At 51.1% G+C, this 27,017-nt stretch overlaps 1 protein-coding gene across 1 annotated transcript in view; it reads left to right on the plus strand.

Annotated features, from left to right (window-relative positions):
- Positions 1-27,017, plus strand: part of RASGRF1 (Ras protein specific guanine nucleotide releasing factor 1) — a 98,463-nt gene that overhangs the window by 47,034 nt on the left and 24,412 nt on the right. The window contains exons 6-17 of the mRNA XM_030578139.1: positions 3,630-3,709; positions 4,568-4,761; positions 5,952-6,061; positions 10,093-10,211; positions 11,730-11,890; positions 13,486-13,549; positions 16,420-16,556; positions 18,136-18,218; positions 19,976-20,224; positions 21,155-21,525; positions 24,473-24,598; positions 25,713-25,883. Coding sequence (XP_030433999.1) covers positions 3,630-3,709; positions 4,568-4,761; positions 5,952-6,061; positions 10,093-10,211; positions 11,730-11,890; positions 13,486-13,549; positions 16,420-16,556; positions 18,136-18,218; positions 19,976-20,224; positions 21,155-21,525; positions 24,473-24,598; positions 25,713-25,883 — 1,865 coding nt within the window. The remainder of the gene's footprint in view (positions 1-3,629; positions 3,710-4,567; positions 4,762-5,951; positions 6,062-10,092; positions 10,212-11,729; positions 11,891-13,485; positions 13,550-16,419; positions 16,557-18,135; positions 18,219-19,975; positions 20,225-21,154; positions 21,526-24,472; positions 24,599-25,712; positions 25,884-27,017) is intronic.

Here is a 27,017-nt window from a genome sequence, read left to right on the forward strand (position 1 = left end):
CGAGGGAAAGCGAAATCCCCTCGTGAGTTAAACTGCGAGAGGCCAGCTGAACACTGCAGGCTGTGCCCGAGGGGGGTTGGCTTCCTAATTCCTGTGAGAGGACTGGAGAGGGCACAAACTCTGGAGCCAGACCTTAGGACTAGAGGAGATTGCAACATCCCCTGGGAAAAAGTCGTAGAGGAGGTTGGACAATGGGACTCTGTCCCCAGAGGTTCTTCAGCGTTAAGGACACGCATTCGAGGGGATGCTGCTACCATTATCTCGCTGCAACTGCCACAAAGTTGTACAGGAAACTAAACCTGCCTCACGTGGGATTTTCCAGGGCATGCCCATGGCAGGCAGTGCAGAGCTCAGCCCTTCAGGCCAGCCCGGTGCCGGGCTGAATGCTCTGTCAGAGGGAGCTGAAACTCCCTGAAACCCTGCTCTCATCACCGCTCCTGTCATCCAGAAACCGCTCGCTCTGTTGCTATGGCTACAGATGCAGTGTATCCTTCGCAGCACTGAAAGGGCCAACCCGGCATTCAGTTATGGGCAGACTCTCTAGCCTGTTTTTCCCCCCATTAGGTTGGGGCCGGTTTTAACTGGGATGCGACTTGTGAGAAGTAAAATACCTGTCCTGGGGTGTTGTGAGGAACCCCCAAAGGACAGAGATGGGCCCAGGTGACAGAATTCCAATCCTCACTCTCCCAAAGCTCCAGGCCCATTTGCAGCAGGGGTTTGGCCCGTTAGAGAGAGATGGAAACGCTGCAGTTTGGCCATGGATCTTGAGCTGAGCTTTCCCAAACTCTGCAACTGTTCCCATCCAGGATTTTGATTCAGGACCATCTTTAATTCTGGGCCTTCCAAGATCTATATAAATGCATTAAGTTAGGCCACCCCTTAGCCCCTATGTTGCCTTGTTAACTCACCTGTGAGTGGATATTGACAAATTCAGAGGGCTGGTTCAGAGACACATCTAAACCCATCAGAGCAGCTCCCTCTGTCCCGGGAACTGGGAAATCTCATTAATTTCCTAGTACTTCCCAGTTTCAGGTAACTCAGAACTATACTGAGAAGAGAATTTCCCAGGCTATTTCTGATTCCAGCTTAAACCAGAAAATGCAGAGCCCTACGGAAATGGGCGAGAGAAAGTTAACTGACTTTTACTGACCCTCAAAGAGAGGTTGGCTGACTTAGCAGTGAAGTATCGTTAATGTGTTCGGAGGGGCCACGCGGGCGAGTGAGCCTGTGTCCTGATTAGATTCCAGCTCTGGCGATTCCTTTCTCTATGCAGGACAATGGCAGAACTTATCCCTGCGTTGCCAGCTAGCGCATCCCACCCCACAGCTCGCTGTGCTTCCCCTCTGGGAAATGCAGTTACAGCTCGTGCTCATAGGGTGACCAGATGGGATGAAGAAAATATCGGGACACATGAGGGGAGTCCCACTGGCAGAGGGGGAGAGAGCGAAAACAAAACAACAACAACAACAAAAATTGGAGTCCCGGAGTCCTGCCGGCAAAGGGGCCGGGGAAGCGGAGTCCCACCAGCCCAGCAAAAGAAAAAGCGGAGTCCTGTCGGCGGAACAAAACAAAACAAAAACCAGGAGTGCAAAATATCGGGACAAATTGTGTCCCGAGCAAACATCGATCGGGATGCGGGACAAACGCTGAAAAGTCAGGACAGTCCCGATTCTGTTGGGACGTCTGGTCACCCTGCGTGCTCATGCTGTAAGGAGACGGAGTCAGTTGCAGGGGTGATGCTTTCCAGAAGATGGAGATTATCTGATACAGCCTCAGGGGAATCATTGGACATCAGACTGGAAGGGACCTTCTGGGTCATGAGTCCAGTCCCTGCTATCCAGGGCCGGCTTTAGGGAAAATGGCAGCCGGGAAAACTTCTGTTTTGGCTCCCTCTCCCCATCACCCCTGGCCTTCACGAGCTCTCCCCCATCCCCCTCCCCATCACCCCCAGGCCCCGCTGCCTCCCCCATTGCTTAATTTGTATTGAAAGCGGTGCCAGAGCTGAGCCCCGGCACAGATTAATCACTGGCAGATCCTAGTTGTGCCAGTGCCCATTTTTTCAAACCCAAAATACAGACGCAGAACCCATGAGTGACATTTCACTCCAGTAAATAAGACACACAAACACAAATCAGTTGCTACCATCTTCATTCAGACTGGGTAGAGGTGAGTGGTGCGTGAAACCGTCCACCAGGCACCGATGCCAGTGGGAAGGGAGGATCCTGAGAGGTATCCCCGTCAGGCACCAAGAAGCCTACAAACACCGCAGAGTGAAGCTGAGAGAGTGAAAAACAAGGAGAGCAGCACGACCGCACCCAGCAAAGAGAAACTCTGCAAGAGGGTCACAGAACTAGTGAGATCTGTGTCCGGGGTAGCCGGTCAGGGAAGGCAGCAGGAAGGGCCTGGCAAGCAGATGGCAAAGGTCATTTATGTACTGCTGAAAATTAAACAACTCCTTTGCCTCCCTATCAGCAAAGGAAGACGAGGGAGGTATAGCAGGGGAAGCAGAAATTCCCCAGAGAAGGAAAAAGCCATAGCAAAGGGGGAAACTCTAATCAGGACCCTGGGGAGGAGTGGGGCGGGGACTAGCACGAGAACTTGCTTATAATAAAGCCAGGTCCTTGGTACAGGAAAGTACAGACCTGCACATTTGAATTCTGCAGGTGTGATGATAGTGATGAAACTAATTATGGCTGTAATGGAAAAGCACATAGATTGATGAAAGCAGCAAAGAACAGATCCAGGCTAACACGGCTACCCCTCTGATAATAGACTGATGAGTTACTCAAGGACAGTCAACTCTGAATCACAGGAGGGAAATTGTAACTAATAGATGCAAAATTATTTGGGGTGCTTTGATAGAGAGTGGAATGGAAGCTGAGGAAATCTATGAAGCAGGTGCAAGGTCAGGGCCCACCTGGGCCACTGTGCAGCCTTCTGCTCATCTGATCATTAAATGAAGAAGAGAGACAAGACAGTGACAGAGCAGAGGCTAGGAGCAGCAGACAGACGCTCAAAGAGGTTATTTAAGGGAGTGTTAGAGAAACTCGACAAGTCCCAGCCACTCTGCCTATCATTCCCAGCTCTCTCTGGAGGGAAGCAGCAGCCAGCTGGACTCAGGAATGGCCTCAGCCGAGGTGCATGTGTGGTGCACGTATGGGGTCTTGCTGGGGCGTGGCTTTGGGTGGGCTGCCCTCCTCGAGACACACTCACTAGCCACATTTCCAAAGACTAGCAAGAGGTGCACAGTTCCCTTGTTGTACACGTCCCTGGGTGTGGTGCTGGCTGCTCGTTTTAAATCTTCCCTGGGATGATCCTTCATTACAGAACTTGGGAGACTGTTCACGGGATCCTACATCTCACTACTGGGAAACGTGAACTGCTCTTCGGCTCACACTCTCCCTTTCTTCTTCTCACCCCACTATTCCCACTAATCCTTCCCCTTGTCCCATGCTGAGGAGTTTCTCTGCATCCGTCACTCTCTCAGTCTCTCCTCATCAGCCCGTCCAGCCAGTCTCCTGCTCATTGCACGGTGTTTCTCTGGCCTCCCTCATTAGAAGTGCCAGGATTCTTAAATTATTCGTTAATTGGTTCTCATCCATCTCTCTGCCTTTTGGTTTATCTTTCAGTGAAACAATCATGTTTTTGCACCAGATCTTTTATCAAGGCCTGAAAGCAAGAATATCCAGCTGGCCGACGCTAGTGCTTGGTGAGTAGCTGCTGTTTCTTTTGTGCATGTTATTCTTCACTCTCATTAAAGTCTTGCGTGTCCTTCCTTCTAATAAACTTTGCAGTGGTTCTCTCTGATCTACATCACTGCAGTGAATTGTTGCTCATTGTGGTAAGGCATCCATTTTTTTCATTCATGGGAAAAAACCCAAACCAATTCTAGTCTGCCATGCAGCTCAGGTTTTGTACTCCAGTGACCTGACCTCATGGGGCTTTTCTTCATTCACAGAAGAGTTTATCATGATGCCGCCCTGATGGATCCCACAGTTAAATCACAGAGATTTGCCCATCCTCGCTGCCTGTTTCATCCCCAGCTCCCCATTCAGTAGCTGCACCAGTGCTCTGCTGAGTAGTTCTCAGACAGGGAGCACAGTCTTGACTCTGCTGGCGCCTCCATTGTGAAGCTCTCTTCCTGTGGGTTTTGTGGGCACTCAGCCGGTGCAGGGTAACATGCCTCACCCCGCAATGCCATAGGAGACACGCAGCAGGCTGGGCTTCTCCTCCTCGAGCGATGCAAGTCCCAACACTCCTGCGTGCGGCCTGATGCACCTTTAAAGGTGCATGTCCCTAAACCAGGGAGCTCAAGGGAGGCTTGGATTTCCTTGTTGTGCAAATGCCCATTTTTTCTAACCCAAAATGCAGACACAGAACCAACGCGTGACATGTCACTCCCATAAATGTCAGACAAACACAAAGCAGTTGCTGCCATCTTCCTTCAGGCCAGGCCTAGCTGAGCAAACCTGTCGGCCCGGCACCAATGCTAAAGCGGCCCGAGCCTGTTCTGAGTGCGAGGCTCTTGTGCGGTGCAGTAACCTGCTCATTGCCTGCTTGCTTACAGCTGACTTGTTTGACATCCTGCTGCCCATGCTGAACATCTACCAGGAGTTTGTGAGAAACCACCAGTACAGCCTGCAGATCCTGGCCCACTGCAAGCAGAACCGTGACTTCGACAAGCTGCTGAAGCACTATGAGGCCAAGCCGGACTGCGAGGAGAGGACGCTGGAGACCTTCCTGACGTACCCCATGTTCCAGGTGACACGTGGCTCACGTGGCACATGCTAGCAGGCCATAAAGTGCAGCGAGGAAACCTCCTGCTCCTCAGATCTCTTGAGCCTCCTGGGCTCTGCTTATAAATAATCTCTCAAGGCAGTGGAGAAGGAAGGGGCCTGGCTGGCTGGTTAGAAGAGGAGTTTGTCTAGAATATTCCGTGCCATGAAGTGACTGGCCACACGTGGGCTCAGCCACTCCTAGCCTGGTCACAGCCCAACAGGCTCCCTCCCTGCAGCTGGCCACTCACACCCTGAGTGCGGGCAGGGATGGCCCCTAGGTTGGTTTCCCAGCCTCCCCCCACCCCCAGCATCACAGACCATTCTGGGGTCGCTCTAGACTGAGCTCAGGGGAGTGCCTCAGCCTCTGTCCCTCCTTACAAGGGCACTGGAGACCTGGCAGTGTGAGAGCCCAGCTCCCTCAACTGGGAAAGCCACAAACGGCTTGAAACCCTCACCCACCAGGTCACTAGTCTGTTGGACTCTGAGTTACTCCCATCGCTGGGTCCCTCTCCATTCACCCACAGCCTCCGGCTGATCCCCCAGAGACCTCAGGGGGCAGAGTCAGCAGAGCCAGCCAGCACCTTCACTTTACCGCCATGCTCAGTGATGGGAAACAAAGTCCCTGTAAGTCTCTGCATCCCTAAGCGTGAGTGCTGGGCGGGGCCTGTCAGAGACCTTGGCAAGCGGAGTACACGTGAACGCAAGAGCCATTCTCGCATGCCCAGACCCGGGGAATAACACGGCTTTAGAACCACTATCCTGCGAGCCCCCCACAGTTGAAGGTGGGGCCCAAGGGTTATTTTTGAAACAAAGCCTCCAGCTGAAACTTGTGAGTTCCAGAAAGACCAGGGGGAGGCCCAGTTAACCAGTTAAATGCTGGTACCTGAATAACAGGCTATGAAGCTGGGCTTGGTGAAGGACCCCCGAAGCTGTGCTGGGGCGGGAGCTGAGCCTGTGCGTGGGGAAGGGGTCACTTTCCGAGTGGGGCTTAGTGCAGGACTGGATGGGTGCTGGTGGCTTTATGGAGCACACAAAGAAGTTTGTAGAGGCTGAGGACCCAGCCCAGTTCACTTTGTACAAACCAGTCATCCTTACCTCAGTGTTAATGCTAATTTGCTCCCACGATGGTTTCCTTCCGCTGACCCCTGATTTCCGGTCTGCGTTCCAACTCAGATTCCCAGGTACATTCTGACGTTACATGAGCTGCTGGCCCACACGCCCCATGAGCACGTGGAGAGGAACAGCCTGGACTACGCCAAGTCCAAGCTAGAAGAGCTTTCCAGGTCAGAACCATCACAGGTTGATTCCTTCTCCTTCCAAGGAAGGCTCCAGAAGCTCTGTTCTGCAGCAGCGGTTCTTGTCTCTCTAGAGCAGGCATGGTGGAGAGGCAGAGTGCATGCTGAGGGAGGGGAAGGTGTGTTCCTTTTGAGGTGAAATGTAGGAGAAACTAAGGAGAAGTTGAATCCTTACTTGGTCATTTCCCTGCCAAATGTGTGAATATCGTTCTGGCCTCTTGCTCCATGAGGCCATCCATGAACTTGCTGAGTGTGTTGGCATTGCTTGGTGGCTCTGTGGTAACGAGTCTGCTGGGGGGAACAAAGTGGCATCAAGAGCAGTATCTGTGGTGCACCAGGTGCAGGGAAAGAACAGGGTCCAAGATGGCCCGTGTTATTTTAGATTCAGACTTTCCCTTTGAACAGCCTCATGCTCTTAGTACCAATGCTGAGGGGCACTAAACGCTCCTTTGCCTGTGAGTGCGGAGGGTGTGAACTGCAAGCCTCCCAGATGGAACTGAGCACTCGTGTCACATCCCATCGTTCTGAGCTCTGTGATGTCCAAATCAATGATTTAGGTCCCACCTGCCTCCTGTCGTGGACTCTCAGATTGTGCCCACTCTTGGCCCTGTGCGGTCGGTGGGGGGTGCCCCTTTCAGTGAGACAGCCCTTCTCGGGGGTCCACTCTCTCTCGGGGTCAGGCCCCTCCACCTCCTGGAGCTGCACCTCTCTGAGCCTTAGCACATCTATCTCTGCCGTGGGCCCCCTCCAGGAGTCAACGTGCTCTGGACCCCCTGGGCCTCTTCACCTCCGAAGGGGCTGATGCAACCCTGTTCTCTAGACCGGAGTGACTCTCAGCCAGCATAAAACAGGAGAGTTTATTGAGAGTTGAACACAGCACAGGAAACTCTCAGGGCCTCAGGCCTGGCCTCTCACAATAACAGCACATCCCAGTCTCCCTGCATCCAAGTGGGCTCTGCCTGCTTCCCCTCGCCAGCCCCGAGCCCCCCTGCTTCCCAGCTGGGCCTCTGATATCCCTGGCCTCAAGCCGCACCTCTGTCCATTGTCTTCCCTCCAGGTAAACAGGGTTGTAAACAGGAAGGCCTGAGTCCCCTCTCCTCGCAGCTCTCTGGAACCGGCTGGTCAGGTCACCGGCGTGCTCTCTCTGCAGCCCATTGTCCTCCCACTGGCCAGAACCGGTTGTGTCTCCTGGGCTGGGGTCCCGAGTCCCTCTCTGGTCCTCTGTAACAACAAATTCCCCTCCCCTCATTAAACCAGTAACACCCAGGGACATTGAGTCCCACCACCTGTGCATGCAAACCCTGGAAAAGACAGAAAACCTCAAGAAAACCCACCCACTTCATCACACCTCCCCTCCCAGAAAAGGAGAGAGTCCGCCTAAAACACGGTAGCTCTGTCTGGACCAGGACAACAAGCTGCTGCTGAAGCTGGTGTCGGTGTCGATTTCCCCTGAATCAGTACTGAGAACAGGGTGAAGGCGGGTAAATCAGTTCCAGCAGCACTTCAAAAAGTGTCTCCCGACGTCGCTAGCATTCATGCCTTTTCCAGTACTGATCTGGGGGGAACCGGTGCTGAAATCCATTTTCCAACACTCTCCTCCAGACAAGACTGAGGAGTTCGAGCTCGCGGAATCGTTGCTGCATGGAAGGGGTAGGAAGTGGAGCCATTCAATCCCCTGGAATCCAGAATTTTTCCTGCAAATCGCAGGGCTCTGTGCTGACTGTTCCTGGAGCCAGGCACATGGGATGCCAGCCTGGCAGCATCCTTGCTGGCACCTGCTTTCAGGTGCATGCCTGCACAGAGGGACTTTTTCTCTTCTTTTCAAGTGCAATGTGGAGACACTCACCTTTCAAGTGTTTTCAGGTTCCTTTTGAAAAATGCAAACGCTGTTGGCCATTTCCTTGCAACAGTGCACCGACCTGATCCGAGTGCAGTCACTTGGTGCTGGCACAGTTCAGCCTGCACCATTTCTTCCTCCTCTAGCTGTAGAGTCAGCTGATGGAGGCCATGCTGTGGGCAGAACCCAGAACTCCAGCACTCGTATACAAAATGCAGAAAGCCTGTCTCTGGCCATGACCCTGCAGCTGGGCCATGAGCGCAGAGCAACAAACCTGTGTGGAACCTAGTGGGCTGTGGAGTCCAGGTAGGACCCAGAGCCAATTGCAGGATTAGGGCCTGTATTTTTATCTGCAGTCTGTGCTCTGTCACTAGCTCTTGCAGTTAGGTATCACAGATTGAGTATGCTGAGGTATTTTAGGCCCTGATCCAGCAGATCATTTAAGCACATACTTGCCTGTAAGCAGGTGCTTCTCCACACTAACTTCAGCGGGGCTGCTCGTATGCTTAAAGTTAAGCACACACTTAATTGCTTTGCCGGATCAGGACCTAGACTCTAAGTCAGGTGGTTGAGGAGCTCGCTGGCGTGGCATGTCCGTAGCCCTGAGATGGGCACCACAAGCTCCCTCTGGTTCGGTGTCTGGCTGTTGGAGGAGTTCGTACGAAGTACTGCGCTTTCCTGTCTGCAGAGCGTATCCGCAATAGACCTGCTCCAGCCGACCAGGGCTGCCCAAATGGGAGCGTTTCTGAGTCAGTGGCTTTTAGCATTTGTAATCCATAATGAGTCGGTCAGTAACCAGGCGGCACAGTGGGATTTGCTGCTGTGGATTCAAGGGTCCCAGTATTCCCAGCAGTGCCGTCTGGGGGTCAGGGTCTAAAAGAGGCTTGCTAGCCGCATGGGCCTGTGAACACCCTGCTCAGGGCCAGCTTTCGGATTGTGGGGGAGCCCCAACAAGCGTTCTTCGGGCGGGGGGGGGGGGTTCTAGCCTCATCCTGTTCATGGCGCGATGAGGTCAGGGCTTGCCCTTCCCTCCTTCTTCATGTCTCACGACAGCGCCGTGGCTATGGGCACAGATAACGAGGTGCAGATCGGAGCTGCATTTTTCAAAAGGTTACATTTCAATGAAATTCAAATTGTGGAGGGAAAACCAGGAAGAAACATTCCCCCAAACCATATGAATTTCTCCCCCTTTTTCCAGCCGGGTCTAGTGGAGATGCAGCGTGACGCTGTTCATGGATGAGCCCAGGGAAATCCCGCTGTGAGTGCCTGGGGCAGCAAAGGGACCTTGCTCCTATCATTGTCCCAGCAGCCTCTGGACTGATTTCTTTGACAATAGGGACCCCTGAATTCCCAGTGTCTGATACTTTCCTTCCAGAGGCTGAGAAGTGAAGCATTCTGCTCTAGTCTCTCAGTTAATTCATATCGCAGCACGCTACAGCCGGGGAGATGAATCCCTCATGCTGGCCCTGAGTTTACCCACCCAAAGCATTGCCACCCCTCCTTCCAGTCCCCCAAGGAGCAGCAAAGCGAGACGTGGTTTGTCGGGGGGCGAAGTAGGGTGGCCGCTGCCGCATTCCCGGTGCTTCCTGGAAGGGCCTGGGCCCGCCCCTGCCAGTGTGATCCCACCCCTTCCGGGATGACCTCACACTCGGGACATGCGAGGTCATACCACACGGAGGACACCATATTGAAGAGCACCTCCCACCCCGTACCTGCATGACCTCGTGCACAAACTGTGTGAGGTCACACAGGTGGGGGCGGAGCCGCACCCTCTTGAAAATGACGTCATCTGTCTGATACTGGGCAAAACTATGTCTACTTTAGTCTGTACTGGACAGGGATAAACCATAGGAAAAAAACCCTCTGGCTTAAAGCCAGACCCATGGCCTGCCTAGGGAGAGGTCAGCCAGCCAGACAGGGGAGCTCCCAGCAAGAATGGACATTCAGAAATCCCCCAACATTTTTATATTTAAAAATGTAGCAATTCCAGATGGATGCGTGTTGTCTCCTAGCCTCCGGGGTATACGGCTGTATGTAGGGGGCAGTACTGGGTTCTCTTTGCCTTCCTTTATATCAACTATGCTTAACGAGGCTCCTGCCAAGTGTGAAAGCCACATTGCCGTCTTCACCAACAATTCCCCAGCAGATTTCACTGTCTCCAATTGTCTCTTCTCCTCTTTAGGATAATGCACGATGAAGTGAGCGAGACAGAAAATATTCGAAAAAATCTGGCAATAGAAAGGATGATTATTGAAGGGTGTGAAATTCTCCTGGACACCAGCCAGACTTTTGTCAGACAAGGTATAATGTTTACACCTCTATAGCTCCCTCCTCCTCCGTTCATGCGATGTATTGCGCTGATGAGCTGCCTGGCTGCCTGTTGCCAATACTGTCACCAGAGCTGTTATACAGCATGGAGGGAAATAGGGACCTGCTGTAAACCTGCTTGTGTGTGGACAGTCTCCGGTCCTGTATTGTACTGCACCACCAAGCTTGCACCTGCGTTATAGCACAAAATGGTTTTCTAGTGCCAAATATTGGGCTGGATCCTGACTCTCTGGTGACCAGCACCCAGGGGAATGCCTAGGGGTGGAGAGTCAGTGTAGCCCCCACCCCCGTGGAATGGGCATGGCCTGGAGAAGGGAGCCTGGCCTGGATGCTGCTGCTCTCTGGCCATCCCCCAGGGTCAGACCAGGCATTTGGTAGCTTGCATGCCAGCACAGCTTAGAAATGCTGCCCTCCAGGGCTGGCCCTGGCCTCCTAGTAAGTTGTGCATCCCGTGAAGGACATGGCTTTGTACCAGGGCCATTCCGCAGAGAGCTCGTGGTGGATGGATCCCTTCCTTTGTGCCTTTTCCCCTGAGGACTAATTGCAGCCTAGGTTTGGGTCAGCTATGGTGGGGTGCTGCTGTTCTCCACGAGGCTCCCACAGAAACTTCCCCTTAGCGAGGGACAAGCCAATGTAATCGGTCCCTGCCCTTAGATGTAGAGAAGAGTCAAAGGCCTTGTCATGAGGAGCTCCAGCAGGCCGCTAAGGGCTCCCTTCTCGCCACGTCACGGCCTGGAGGTCCAGTGGCAGGAGGCGGTCAAGCACGCTTGCCTGGAGGGGCTCGGTGGGTGCGATGGAGGGAGAGTCTCTGCACGAGTCTCCATATGGCACTGTGCATAGTGTGGCGTGTCTGGGTGAAATTCACTTTGCCTGCAGCAGAAGCATGAATGACCTGTGCGGCCAGTGTGTGAGGTGGGGTGAAATCCCACCCAGGCCGCTGCAAGAGTCTGGGGGTTCCCACGCAAGGCTGCTCTTTCAGCTCACAGGTGGCTGCTCTCCACGTCCCTTGCACAGCGTGTTGGGGCACTGGACCCACCTCTTCTCCCTGCCTCATCAGCTCTTCCGTGGTGTGCAGGGCTGGTGCATGGACCTTTCCTGCAGCACAGTGGGTGTACAAAGCCCCCTGCACGGCCACTCCACCAGCCGTGCTCCCCAGCAGCCCCACCATGGGACCTTGGGGATGGGAAAGTTGGCGTGGGTCCCCCGGGATGATGGGGAGTGCCAGGGCTGCACACTCTTTGTGTGCCAGGGCTGCTAACAGAAGCCTTCGTTTGATCCGCTTTCCTGGTTCACAGCCATGACAGCTGGGTCTTCCTGCCCGGCGTGACCTTTGGGAAGCACGCTCCGCTGCAGCGCATGGCTTCCTGCCCGAGGCATCCGGCTACTGAATTCGCCAGCTGCCTGGCCAGTCTGACTCTCACACCAGGTGTCTGAAACAGAACTACGCCCCCTGCACAAAGGGCCAATCATGGGTTTTTGTCCTCTCAACAGGTTCCCTCATCCAAGTGCCAATGTCCGAGAAAGGGAAGATCACCAGGGGGAGGCTGGGCTCCCTGTCCTTGAAGAAGGAGGGCGAGAGACAATGCTTCCTCTTCTCCAAGCACTTAATTATCTGTACAAGAGGCTCAGGTGGAAAATTACACTTAACCAAGGTGCGAATTGCAGAAAGGGGCAATTCTCTCACACTCGTGCAGAGAGGAGTCCAATACGGGGGTCACCTCGCCCAGCAGACCCCTTTGAAGTCTTGTTACGCTGTGGGAGCTCAGTGTGGCCCCTCTGCCCCCGCGGCTGGGCAGTGCTGTGCAGTACAGCAATGCCGGCATTCAGACGAAGATCATGGGTGGAATTTCCAGCTGGCCTCCAGCCAGACCCTATTTCCCTGCTCTTCCTTTTGAAAGAGTAACTGACTGTGTGCGCAAAATCCACCTCTGAGCAACTGTGAGTGCAGAAGCAGGCAGTGGAAAATGGAGGGTGCACCTGATACTTTTTCCTAGAAAGCATTAACCCCACCAGGCCTTAAAGTGAGCGTCACTGCAGCAGGCCCGGTTCCATGGCTTACCTACTGTGGGACTTCAAAGTTATCCATGCCCCAGGGAGACAGATCTCCAGGGGGTGTTGTAAAAAAGAAATCTGCCACGAGCAGCCTTCCATCCCCCAGAGTGCTTCGTTCTGCAGCGGTGTGGGACGTGGATAGTGCATGGAACACCATCTGAGAACTGCTGCGCTCTAGGCTCCCAATGGGAATTGGGCACCAGAATACCTTTGAGGAGCTGAAATTCTGTGTCTGCTGCATCTCCGTTAAAAGTAAAATGAATGGGGGGACTCCAGGTAGTCAGGCCTGCCAGACTAAGCCTTTCCAATGTCCTTTCAAACTCAGGAGGTCTGGAATGCGGGTTATAGTCTGTCTTATTACCATCACCCTTGCACCTCCTAAAAACTGAAGTTTCTTAAGGTGCCAATTTCCCTCACATAATTGTAGTTTGCAGATAGCTAGATGCATCAAACAGGGCAGTTCAGTGTACTGCATGTGATTAGGACATCCTGTCACTTACGGAATGAGCTCTGTGTCATGTGCTAAGATAAAAATTACCAGTTCTCAGCAAGAGAAGTTATTTGTGATTTGCTGCAAGAATACTGACAATCTATTCAGTGGGAAACTTTAATTAGGCCTAAATTTGTATATAACACTTACAGGCTTTTCCCATCCATTCCCAAGACTCTCACATTTGTCTATGGATGTTTTGCAGTTAATTGAGTGAGAATCTCAGAAAAATGGTTCTTTACTGACATTAAATTACCAGTTTGAAAGATTACAGTCCATGGCAAAGAGTTGCTGATTATCACAGCAGACTTTGGGGAAACTTAATTTACTGTTCTTATTAAATAATTTATAAACAAATTAGTTTGATCAGCAGTACAGGGAAAATTGCGATTTCCAAGCATGTAATTACTTATTTTCTACCAGTCAAAACACGGAATTCATTGGTAATAGAATCTGCTTTCAAACTGTAATAAATAAGGCCCCGATCCTGCAAACACTTGAGCACGTGCTTAACTTTATGCCCAGGAGTCATCCTGTTGGGTTCCTGTTTGCAGGAACTAGGCTTAAATTACTTCAATTGAAAAAGCAAAGAAGATCGACATGTCTCCCCCTGCCTTCCCCTCCAAGGGGCTTCTGCAGAGACTGATTGATGTGTGCCTGTGCGAGTTGACATTTCTTCCCTCTGGGGCTGTTCCTGTCTTTCAGAATGGCGTGATCTCTCTAATCGACTGCACCTTGATGGAGGAGCAGGAGAGCACTGATGAGGAAAGTAAGTATCAGCTGGAGCTGGGCAACCCCCACCCCCCAAATCCCTCTCCATTATTATTGGTGTGACTAGATGTCCTGATTTTATGGGGACAGTCCCGATTTTTGGGTCTTTTTCTTATATAGGCTCCTATTACCCCCCACCCCCTGTCCCAATTTTTCACACTTGCTGTCTGGTCACCCTAATTATTATTGGTGCGAATTTAAAAAAGAATTCCCTTCGGGTACGTGCATTCCTTGGAGCTCTCCTCACGCACCTGTCAATGGAAGGAGACATGTTGGAAACAAGAGTATTGGCCCTAGAAGTGGCGTGTTTGATGTGGGCTTGGACGCTGCCTGCCTCAGCAAGGGGACAAAGTCTGCATAACCCTCCTCAGAACCAGGCCCCAAAAATGTTAGCAAAAACCCATAAGGACTGACCATCCGCTTGCGATGAGGATTAAGGGCGTGTGCACTTAGGTTGTGTGTATGTGATGCAAGAAAATGAAATCTAAATTCTGGGCCCAGCCTGTAACTCAGTCAACTCATTTTGCTCCCAAGGCAAAACCTACACCCTGCAGACTGAGAAAAGGGTGAAATGGCCCAACCCTGCTTAGCTGCTGCTTCCCCCTAACCTGCCACCTGCACCTGGGAGATTCCAAGCCCAGACGGCTTCTGAGGCCACAGTTTTGATTACAGGACTTGATTACAGGAGTAATTCTCATCAAACCAGGACACAGAAGTCCTACTCTGTGACCCATAGGACCATTTGCAACCAGCCGGCACTGCTGGAGTTTTCATGGCAGTTAATGGCGACTTGCAGGGAGCTGTGTGCAATCAATCCATAGAGGGTAAAACCAACAGTGCAAACAAGTTGGCTGAGCACATTCAAATAATGAATAATTCAAGGAAGTTGTGGTCCAGTGGCAGACATTCCGTAAGCAGAAAACAAGGTGACATAAATCAAATACATTATCTGCCATGAACAAAACAGATACACTTCTATGCAAATATAACTAGGGTGACCAGATAGTACTGTGAAAAAATGGGACGGGGGTGGGGGTAATAGGCGCCTAGATAAGAAAAAGTCCCAAAAATGGGACTCTCCCTTTAAAAATGGGACGGGTGGTCACCCTAACTATAACCTTCCAAAGGGGACCAGCCTCGTCCTGCACTGCAGTGTTAATGGTCTAATAAAACAAGCAGCAAGCCCTGGCTAATTACAGGCTTTGTCATTGAAAACCCAGTTCGCTATTTTCTGTCCTCTTTAAAATCTTCCTCATAAAAATCAGAGTTGTGTGTCCCAGTTCTGCCCGCCTGTGACAGATGCACACCTGGCTGTCACATCGGAGGAGTGACCTGGGGAGCCAAACATTTGCAGCCGAGTTCTCAAAACTAGCCTCTCAGTTTGGGCTGTGACACCGGATCTGGGATTTCCACTCTGCGGTGCCTCACGTCGGGCACCTGTCGCTGAGTTTAGGTATCTACACGAGTGACCTGGGATGCTGAGCACCTGTTTAGAGTTCTGGGTGCCCAGTCCCTCTGACAGTCGGCCCCCAGGCATCAGGAATTGGGCCCCCAATGATTTTGAAGGTTCAGGTCTCAGCACCCACACTATGGAGACAGCTTTTGTGAGGACAGATTGCGCCTGTGCACGGGCAGGCTGGGCCCTGGTCTGCGGCCTGACCCTTGGGCGCACTCTGTGACAGCGTCCTGCCTCGGCCCAGTCTGCAGCCTGTAATCTTGTCCTCACCCTCTGGTGTGGCACGTAACCCTAAGCCTGCCAAGTGGTGAGTGCTCAGTCAGGCTCTCTGGGCCCTCTCCACCCCCGGCTCACGGGCTGAGGGGGCTCAGCCGCTTACAGCAGCGAGTTTCCCTCTGTCCCTTGCCCGGAAGAGCGCCTCTCAGTGGGCGCTCTGCCGGATGCAGCACGTGCGGCCTGTAAAGAAGCTGAGTAACGCTGCTGATTGTATTACACCTTGCACAGCCAGCTGCCCTTGGGGAGACAGCATGTCACAGTCGTGATCCCCGCTTTGCGCCTTCACGGAGACGTTGGTGATATTATTTCTTCCTCTGTTGCTTTTCCTTAATATGAACTGGGGAGTCCCCCACTTCATTGCCTCTGAAGGCCGTACTCATTGCATACCTCAGGGGCTCTTTCTGTCCCTCCATCCCCCACAAGATCCCTGTGGGTCACACTCCCACCCCCTCCCCTCTCTCAGCCCACCCCCCTGGCTCATGCTAGGGGCTCTGCATGCCCCCTCTGTCACACACTATTATTCTGTTAAACTCTACTGGGAGGATAAACAGAGGGTAACCCAGTTCTTTGGTCTGTGGATAATTACAGGCCTGGCTGAAGAAGGTGGCTCTGCCAACCGCACGCATGGTGCTGTACGTGTCCCCATTTTTCCCTTCTGGCTTTTTCATTTTGACCAAAATCAATGGAGTTTTGGCCATTGGTGCCTAAAACATTTTCAGAAGTTTTGGAATTGATCAGATGCAGCGTTCAAATGTTATTGCATTGAAAGAGCCGGATGCCATCAGGTCAAGAACAGGGCTTCACTTTGGTCAACCGAAAAAACCTATTCAGACTGAAAATATGGGTTTGCGCTGTGTGCCTGAAAGCACAAATCCACAGGCCGTTGGAGCTCCCTACAGTAATGATGCTCCTTGAATCTGGGAGAAGGAGCAGCAAGAAGAACACGGTATGAGCTGGTGATTCATGGCCAACGTGGAAGCTTAGGCTCTGAATTTGTATCCTCTACAGGGTTAACTCTGCATTACATGGCCAAACAAAACAACAAAGTGCAAATGTTGTTTACAATCCTATTGGAAAATGTCCTAGAAAAAACTCCTCAAACCTTACTCTGCTTGTTTATCTTGTCTATTACAAAGCAAAAGCATCAGGGCAAGACATAGATCATCTTGATTTCAAAATTGTAGTGGAACCAAAAGATTCTCCATCCTTTACTATTATCTTGGTGGCATCGTCCAGGCAAGAAAAGGCTGCATGGACCAGTGACATCAGTCAGGTAAGAGGAAATCAGGCAAAAACCCAATCTATATTTGGGCACCTAACTAGGTGGGCCGATTTCAAAATCACGCTGGGTTTCCATGGCTGTTGCAGATTGCTTCCTGCCCCTGAAATCAGGCCATTTCTTTGGAAGCCCACATATGGGTACAGGGCCTGACTTTAGGCACCTGAGCTGCAGAATATTGGCATTCACCTTTCTATGCATCACTTTTCCTATCCATAAAAATAGAGACAATACTTCAACCTCACAGCACCCTCGTGATTTAAGTCATTAAAGTAACTAGAGCATTAGGAGAAAGTGCTATGTGAAGTATGAATAATTCTTATTTCTTATTTTATTTTGTTTAATTCAGGGCTTTCTGGCCGCTCTGTAGTTCACACTCACACATCAGAGGTGGGAGTAAATCTATGCTAAAATCGGGGCCCATTCCACCTGGAAAAAGAATCTCGGCTTAACCCGCCATTCCCTTGCAGCTAGCGGCTCATTTACATTTGTGCAAAAGGAGCATAACGCTGCGAGTTCTGACTTTCCCGCTCACTCCCACCAGTGGCAGCAGTTTACACCCACTTTGCACTCACTTTGCAAAGTGGACATGATGCCGCAAGGTGCAAAGAAGTGGAGAACTGGGCCAATGCAGGGACTGCTCTTCCAGCTGGGAGGAGAGAAAAATGAGTGTTTCAAGAGCAGTTTTTATAACATCTCATTCTTGGCCACCTTTTTGCTGTGCAATGTCCTTTCTTCTTCAGCAAGGAAGCAATGTAGCGTGTTTAACTCCTATCATAGCTTCCTAGGATAGATATAGGCAGGAACCTTAGATACTCAGGACGTAGGCCGCATGGTGAGAGAGGCTGAATGCCATAATGTAAAACTGAAGGTCAGTGGGCGAGGTGATATCTTTTATTGGGCCAACTTCTGTTGGGGAGAGAAATGAGTAGGGCAGCTTGAAGGCTGGTTTCTCTCCCCAACAGAAGTTGCTCCAGTAAGAGATTATCTCACGCACCTTGTGTCATGGCAAAGACACAGCTACAACAAGATGCATGTAGTATGTAACAGGGAGAGGAGGGGACTACGGTGTGGGAGAGTCTGTCTGCCAGGGCTATCGAGCAATCCTCTGGGTGGAGACTTGGGCTGGAAGCGTCTACCTGGGAGAACAGAGGTGGAGAGAGAGCATTTCTGGAGGTCCCTGTCTGTGGTTTTGCCTAGTCCACCTCTGGTAGTTTCATTCTAAATATGCCAAATCCTGCATTGGAAGAACCGCTAATTTGTGTAGCTCCCCGTAACCTCTCTGCTAGCAACTGGCATAAAGAGTGACCGCCGTGAACGCTTCACCCTTTACTCACCCCGTATTTATGACCATTCGTATCTGAGAAAGGCAGCATTTCCAGCATCAATTTCATATCAAATGGCCCTGGGCAGATACAATGAGTGAGGATGTATCCAGTTTGGATTAGTTCAGCATCACGTCCTCTTATGCTGTAATCTCAGCAACTGAGCAAATCCTATATCGAGCCTCGAAACCAGTTCTCTTCCCAGTGTAACTTGCGTTCTCCATTCCCCTGACCCTTCTGTGTTTCAGTGTGTAGACAATATTCGATGCAATGGCCTCATGATGAATGCATTTGAGGAGAACTCAAAAGTCACAGTTCCCCAGATGATCAAGTAAGTGCTTTGTGAGATGTGTAACTTTGAGTGCCTGTGCAAATGTAGCTTGACTCTGCCCCTGACCAGCAGAACTCACTCCTTTTGGACTCCATAAGTGAATAGCATTCAAATCGTTCCATTCGGAAGCCGGTGAGAGTGCAGGACGAAACCCTTTGCATGTAATCCTACTTCTCACACACCAGTAATCAGTGATCACCAAAGAAATGTTGTAACAATTAGTGATGGGCAAGTCTGAGCAGACATTCTACAACAAGGACCTGTGATGTTTGTTTGGGGCCCTGGAGGTTTTTCTGCATGTCTAGGAGCTGCCATGTGCTGTGTTAAGCGTAGAGACAATTGCAGCACATTAGCAGGGTTTTGTCGGTGGTGTTCGGGGAGAGAACATTTGCTCAGGCTGTGTGAAGGGAGGGGGGAGGAGCTGTGTGGGAAGGGGAGAGCTTCAAGAGGACAAATACAGAGGAATGAAGAAAGGGAAAAACAAACAATTAAAAAGAAAAGGCTACAAGGAAATACAAAGGCAGCCACAAGGAGTGTGGATTTCTCCTGGTCTCCTCCCATGCTGCTTTGAGGACTTTACATTGGCATAGTTCCCTTCTGGGCATTAGGATTGTATGGTTTCTTTGTCAGTGATTTGGCAATAATTATTACTGATGTAATGTTTTCTAAAATACAGATAAAATGGGTATGGGAGGGATGAAGCTGCGGAAGGAACCAGAGTCCCCTGCCTTGCAGGACAATAGCAATCAGGCCAAGCAGATACGGTTCTATGACAGGACATCTTCCAGTAGACACCCATCGTGTTCCTTCTTGTCCACAGTCACTTTTCTCCATCCAGGGAGTCAGCTTTAGCTCTTATCAATGCCAGGCAGAGGTGCTGGAACTAGAGGTGCTGGGGTTACTGCGGCCGCATCCTGTGGCTTGAAGTGGTTTCCATCATACACAGGATTTAACAGTTTGGGTCATAGGCTCTCAGCACCGCTATTGTACACATTGTTCCAATACCCCTGGGGCCAGAAAGTTTCCACCCTCAACCCCATTTCATTCTAGTTACCCCTGACCACAAAGCAGTATTGAGCTGCTCGGCTGATCCTTTGTTCCCTGTGACAGAGAGGGATGAGCCCAGGTCATCCCTGCAGTAACTCCACAGATCTTATTGCAGTCTCGGAGAGGGCAGGGCTGTGACTCTTCTTTCTCCCCCATACCCAGCCGGCATGGCATGGCATGGGGAATCCTCTGTACCTTTTCCAGGGTGGTGCAGCCTGTGCACCTACATCTGTTGCGTGGGACTCCCCAGCAAAATTCTTGCTGAATCAGGCTCCAGCTGATGTATGGCCATCCTGCACCCTTTGAGGCACCTGGTTGTGCAGAAGTCACAGTAACAGTGCACACTTCCCTAAATTCTGACAACCCCCTCCCCACCCGCAGCGGGCAGGGGCTGTGGGCCGCTCTGCCCAGCTGCTTTCTCACACGCAGACACTGCAGAACTTCAAGGATTAACTTGTTTACAGCAAATCTGCTGCTCTTGCATATCCCAGAGTGTTTCCATGCACACGGGGATGGCGATTGTCACATTCCCCTTGGGAAGCTCACAAAGCAGAATGTTAATTAAGAGGCACCAGTGTTCAGTTAACCGTGGGGAGCCAGCACTGTCTCTCTCTGCGTCCCACGTAGGGATATCCAGGTGAAGTGTATCTGCCTGCACAGCGCAGTGGTGTCACTCCAGGCTGGAACAGAGAGATTCTGTTTCCCTGCAGGTCTGATGCCAGCTTGTACTGTGACGATGTCGACATTAGGTTCAGTAAAACGATGAATTCCTGCAAGGTCCTTCAGATTCGCTATGCAAGCGTGGAGCGGCTCCTGGAGAGGCTGACGGACCTGCGGTTCCTCAGCATCGACTTTCTCAACACCTTTCTGCATTCGTACCGGGTGTTCACCACGGCGGTGGTCGTTCTGGACAAACTCATCACTATCTACAAGAAACCCATCAGTGCAATTCCTGCAAGGTGAGGCTGCTCCGGAACCAGAGCCCTGACACCTGGGGGGAAGTGGCCTGGGCTCTGAGGGCTAGGGGAAGGGGCTCTGAGGTCAGAACTCCTGGGTTCTGTCCCTGGCTCCCTCAGTCCCTTGCTAGGTTATGTTGGACAAGACATACATTCACTTGTATCTCCGTTCCCTGTGTGTAAAATGCTCAGATGACTCCCCTCCCATACATTTCATTTGGCTGGAGTGTTGCTCTTTAAAGTTCCTTGAGAATGTTAACACTACCGTTACCTCTGCTCAGACTGTAATTGCCCAGCTTTCCCCCCTTTATCCACCATCTCACTTTTAGCTTTGGCTAAGCATTGACTTGGGAATATAAGCCTACAAAAATCAAGGCGAAAGCAGAATCGTTCAGAACAGTAGAAAGAGCTGGAACGAGGAATAAGAGGGCAGAAATAAGAAGGGGAAGATTTGGGCTGAATAGAGGGATCCCAAGGCCCCCTGCCGCCTGCCTGCTTGGAGCTGGCCCAAGGTCCCCCTCTATCTCCTGCCTACTTGGGAGCAGCCTGAGGCCCCCGTACCCCCTGCATGCGGGGCTGGCCCAAGATCCCCTGCCACCAGCCCAAGCCGCTCTCCCAAGCCCTCCCTCCCGCGCAGGGCTGGCATTGCTGCTTGTCCCCTCCCCTCCACATGTTCCCAGGCACCCTGCTAGGGTCGCGCCCCACTGTGGGTCGCACCCTGCTTTCCTGGCAAAACTGGGCATTTGTCCCGTTCGCTCTTGTCAGCTGATCATCAGTTGGCAAGAGCAAAAGGGACAAATGCCCAGTTTTGCCAAGAAAGTCAGGATGCCTGGGACAGGGCTGAAAAAAAGGGATGGTCTCGGCCAAAAGGAGACCTATGGTCACCCTAGCTTTAAAGCAGCATGAATGGGAATCGCTTTTCTTTTAACCCAGGTCACTGGAGCTCTTGTTTGCAAGCAGCCAGAACACCAAACTGCTTTATGGCGAGCCGCCCAAATCTCCGAGAGCAAATCGGAAATTCTCATCCCCTCCCCCGCTGTCCATCACCAAGTCGTCCTCGCCGAGCAGAAGGCGGAAGTTGTCCTTAAACATCCCCATCATCACGGGAGGGAAGGCTCTGGACCTGGCTGCACTGACTTGCTCTTCCAATGGCTATGCAAGCGTGTACTCTTCCATGTCCCCCTTCAGTAAGACCACTCTTGATATAAACAAACTTTACGTGTCCAGTAACTACCCCAATAAAATACCTGATGAAGGTGAAACTGCATCCGAAAAACAAGAGGAGACTCCTCCAAGCAAGCCAAGTAAGTCACTGTTGTTTCACAGGCTGGTGTGAGGTTCTCGGGCAAACAGTGGGGATCTGAGCAGAGGGAGGCAGTAGAAATGGGCCCAGTTTTGTGTCTCAAGAAAAGAGTGTGATGCATTTGTAGGCTTTAGCAGGAATGTATAATTCACATGCAGGAGGCCATGAAATGTACCCCAGCCTGCAGAGACTGTGTGGCAATCCAACCAACATAACGTGGGGAAGAAAATGTCTGGAGGTGCCTGGAGAGGGATTTGGGAGCAAACACATTGCGCTTGGGCTGTGGAGAAGTGAGGTCAGGCCAGCGGCAGTGCTGGCACTCAGAGAACAGCCTGGGGAGTGTGAGTCAGGCGACATGGAGAGGCCAGGACCCATGGAGACTCCCATTGGATCACAACATGGCCAGATAAGGTGCTGAAGGAAGAGAGCCTGAGCCGGGTGGGAACACAACTGTCTTACCACAAGTGGAAGGTGGATTGTGCTGGCCCCCGGCTGGGCAAGCCCCCGGCTGCCCCAGCTGACACTAAAACTCAGGCCTATAAATGTCAGAAAGATGCAGCAGAAGAAAGGAAGGGGAGGCCAAAGCTCGCCAAGTGTCATTGTAACCCTGGCTCACAGCACAATCCGTGGGGAGGGACACTCTGAGCCTGGCAAACTGCCCAGCCCCTCCAACTGCTCAGTGCAGGGATTTGGGATTAAACACCCCCCCGGCGTTAGCCAGGTCTCCCGTCACGTACAGCTCTGACCAGAGCCCTCCGGGTCAAGTACTGGGAAGAGCATATTAGCTTAGCAGGCCTGGCACCATCTCTCCATCTGATTGACAGTCACAGTTATTTGTACCTGCAGTTTGTGGGTGCAAGAGCAAAGGGCAGCTTTACAAAATCTCTCTCTTTGTGTCCAAGCGGCGCCAGCAGGGAGCCAGTCCTGCAGGTCACTCAGAACCGGCCTGTCCTTTGCCAAATCCAGGCCCCACCCCCTTTGCGCCAGCCCAGTCGCATGGTGCAAGAGAGGGCAGAGTTTGGCTAATGGGGGCCATGGGAGCTTGGCCTGTCTAAGGAGTGCAGGGTCAGCAAGTAGCAGTACGTTGAACTCAATGAGACCCATGTCAAACTGCTGCTGGGAGAGGCATGTCACAAGCCACGGTTCAGACACGTTTCCAAACCGTCACCGCTTGTCTTGGGATCACAGTGTTACTGGTGTCTGCAGTGGTTTATCACGGGTCAGCGAAAATTCCTGCTTTGATGTTGCCAGCATCTCCCTGTAAGTTATCAAAGCCAAAGAGCCTGATCCCCAGTTGGTGTAAATCAGCTTAACTCCTCTGACTTCTGTGGAGCTACAACCATTGCAGGAAAGATGGGGACAAATTGGAGAAAGTCAAGAGAAGAGCAACAAAAACGATGAAAAGTCTAGAACACATAATGTCTGAGGGAGGATTGAAACAATGGGATTTGTTTAGTCTGGAGAAGAGACGACTAAGAGGGGCCATGATAACAGTTTTCAAGTACATAAAAGGTTGTTAATAAGGAGGAAGGAAAAAAATTATTCCCCTTAACCTCTGGGAATAGGACAAGAAGCAATGGGCTTAAATTGCAGCTAGGGCGGTTTAGGTTGGACATTAGGAAAAACTTCCTAACTGTCAGAGTGGTTAAGCACTGGAATAAATGGCCTAGGGAGGTTGTGGAATCTCCATCATTGGGGATTTTTAGGAGCAGGTTGGACAAACCTGTCAGGGATGGTCTAGACAATACTTAGAGTGCAGGGGACTGGACTAGATGACCCCTCGAGATCCCTTCCAGTCCTACGATTCTATGATTTACACTAGCTAAGAATCTGGCCTCAAAAGTCCAGAAAACGTTGTTTGAAAGGGCGTGGCTGAGAAAGAGATGGACAGATCTATAGCTCGTTACTCCCAATTAACACATGCGCCTCCTAGAATCTGCCCAATTTTACATGGTTGTGAACACCCTGCCATGCAGCCTTCCATCCCTTGCTGGGCACGTCCTGCGCTCTCACCACCAGACATTCCCGTCCGTAACGCTGAAGCTACCAAGAAAAGTGTTTACATGTTTAACAAGAGCAAAAGTTCCATTGGTCAGATATGCACTAGGGCCCCCTGGTGTTCTGTGGGCACTCTCATTTGTACGCACACACCTCATCTCTGTGTAAATGTTGTTATTTGAGTGTACAAAGTGCACTCTGACATGGGTCCATGAACTGTACCCACTGGGGATTGGATGCACACAGTCAGAGGCCCTGAGCGAGGCAGAAGAACAAAGGCCCATGTGGTGACATTCTGAGATGGCCTGGGATGTACAAGTGGAGTGTATTCTAGGACATGCTTCATGGAACCCCACTTCCCATTATACTTAGTGGTTTGGCATGAAGTTCTCAATGGATGACCAGTATAAATTCTCCGTGTTACACTATTATCCATCTATTCCATCCCAGGGACCTTACACCAAGGTTTAAATTGCAGTAGGCTGTTGTGTTGCTCAGCAGTTCTGTTACCAGGTTCACCACCAATAAACAGAGCCTACATCTCCTGAGCCCGACCAGCCACTCCAGTGTAGAACTCTCAAACCCCGTGAACGCAGTCAGCTGAAGTTATTTACATGCCATGTGGCAACTAAAAGCTGAATAACTTTCTGAGCTGTGTAAAGACTTGTGGGTTACCCAGGTCAGACAGTGAGCAGTTTAATTGTGCAAAACCTTTTATGATTTAAGGACAAAAGAAAAATCAAAAATAATTCTCGGGCAACAGAACCTTGGTGATTTTGATTCTAGTGTGTCCTGTGCTGGATAAAGCAGGGTAGCAAATCCTTTTTGGATGTTAGAGAGATTTGAAGGAGCTGAAATGTGGCTGGTTTGCACCTGCTTCCAAACCTTGTTTTGCTGCAGTATCCATAGTCACAAATGGGGAATCTGAACCAGCTGCTTGTTTTCTCCAGGTTCCGAGGTATCAGTTCGGGAGGAGTCAGACACTGATCCAAACCAGAGCGATGAAGCAGAAACTGAGACCTCACCAACGAAATCTCCAACTACCCCTAAAGCCGTCAAATGCAAAAATTCATCAGGTAATGTGTGCAGAAACTCATCTAGCACCTGGGATATTTGCACAGCTATGTTCACTCTTTGGACCTGATTCTCCTCTCAGTTCCACTGGAGTAAATCAGGAGAAGTTCCACTGAAGTCAGTGGAAATACACTGGTGTAAAACTGGTGCATATGGGAAGAGAAGAAGGATCTTTCTCTTGAATTTTTTTTTTCTGAAAGAGTGGTGATGAGGGCAGGGTTTTGTCTAGTTGCACCTGTGTCCTGCAGATGTTGCACTCTGGCCTGGTGGATGAGTACCTTCCTCTCCCAGGGCTGCAATGCATTCTGCAGTGAATGTTCCTGTGATGATGTGAGCTCTGGGGTGACTCTCGGAGCCACACTCTTTGAGTGTCTTGTCATTAATAGCTCTCCTCTCCTTTCTGAGGGGGTTAGCAACCTGAGCAACAACTGGAGTGTGCTTCAGAAACTCTGTTAGCCAGAGTCCCTCTGTGAAGCCATTCAACCTGGGCTCTGAACTGCAAGGCCTAAGAACCAGTGCTGCATCATCGTTTATGTCTGCCTCAGAAGTCTGTGCTGTGCAAGGTGTCCCAGGGAGGAAACTAGGCCTGCATCCCATAAAGGGGTCAGGGTGTGTGTGTGTGTGTGTGTGTGTGTGTGTGTGTGTGTGTGTGTGTGTGTGTGTGTGTGTGTGTGTGTGTGTGTGTGTGTGTGTGTGTGTGTGTGAGAGAGAGAGAGAGAGAGAGAATAGACTGTGCACACAAGAGGTAAGTATTGCATAGCTTTGTGGGAAAATGCCTAGAGAACATGAAAATCTTTCTATAGGTTCTGACCATTCTGCAGGATTGAACAGAGAACTCTGTCATTCAGTGAGATGTTTAATAAAGCCTAGATGGAGGATAGAATCCTCTATAAATTCTCCCTTGAGAGATATTTTTCATTTCTGTAGAACACTCTTGGTTTACACCCTGCTAAAGCTGAGAAGGTGGCAGTTGTGCAGTGAATTCTGGGGAGGTTGTTCATGCGTTTCCGAGGGCAGTATTTGATCCCATGCGAAAATGGTTAAATGAACTGGTAAAGGTGAGGAGAGAACCTTTCCCTTCTATACCTGACATTGTTCTCCTGCTTCCTTTTCTAGATTTCTCATTGTTTTCTTATAACAATGGAGTCGTTATGACGTCTTGCCGGGAGCTTGACAGTAACCGCAGTGCCCTGTCAGCTGCTTCCGCTTTTGCGATAGCGACCGCTGGAGCCAATGAGGGCACCCCGACCAAGGAGAAATATCGAAGGATGTCATTAGCAAGTGCAGGTGAGGGAAAACAATGCTCTGTAGCTTGGGCAGGTTGCAGTTTTCCCACTTGGAGAGAAACGTGAGCTGCACCAGTGTGGAGTACAGTACAAAGACCGTCACCGCTGTATCTGGTTACTGTTTCCCCCAAATAAATACAGCATCATCCCATATTATTGAATAGAATGCTTCCCTTAAAAAAAAATAGACCAAAGGACAACCCACTGCACATTAGCTCCTGCAGCAGCAGCAGCTTCAGTGAACTCCGGCCAAAGAGACAAGTGGCCAGGTGTAGTCAGCTGGCCCTCAGCTTGGGCTTGAGTCGTGGTTGCTTTGAGTCTCTTGCCCCCGGGTGCCCAACATGAGCCCCCACTTGTGGGCAATCTCACTGTTCCCAGCGGGAGTTCAGCTCACTCCTCGAGTCCTTTTCAGCGCCCAGTTCACAGTCCCCTTGCCACTAGCCTTTAGCAGCACTTCCCTGGCCCACCGCAGCCCTCCAGGGCCTTCGCTCGTACGCAGCTTGTCAGGTCCGACTGCCTCAAACAGGGCTGAAGGGAAAGGTTAGCAACTGCCTCAGCCTGAGCTCCCCATGTTACTGGGGCAGTAGCTGTCCCTGTTCCTGGGAAAACTCCCCACCCCCTTCTCTGGCCAGTCTCACCCATTTGAACTCCACTGCTGCAGGTGGAGCGTGCCCTGCAGGTGCACCTGAGTGCGGGAATGCCCGTTAGCCTTTCCACCACAGGGATGGGGGGTTGTCCCACAGCTCCAACATACGGGCTGCTGACAGGTGAGGTAGCTGGGCACAGTGGGAAGGATGGACTCTGAGAGAAAAGGGTCCCAGACAATTTAGCCCTGTGCAGATGATGCTTAGTGTATTGCGCCCGTCCACTGGCATGTGCCAATGCCAACTCTCCACGTGCATGTGCCGTTTTATTTGCACACACAAATCCAAGTGCTTGAACGCACACAGCTCTCTCGTGTAGCAACCAGAGCCTCTGCCTGCAGCCAGCTCTAGTTCTCAGAGTTTGCCTTTACATTTAAGAGAGTGTTAACTGGCCATTTGGGCTTTTTCACATTATTTCTGTTAAATTGTGAATATTTTAAGTAATTCCTAAAATAATTGTATATGTGCCAAGCTATTTGCAATGATTTTTA

The sequence above is a fragment of the Gopherus evgoodei genome, chromosome 10 (genome assembly GCF_007399415.2).
Source record: "Gopherus evgoodei ecotype Sinaloan lineage chromosome 10, rGopEvg1_v1.p, whole genome shotgun sequence".
NCBI lineage: Eukaryota > Metazoa > Chordata > Testudines > Testudinidae > Gopherus > Gopherus evgoodei.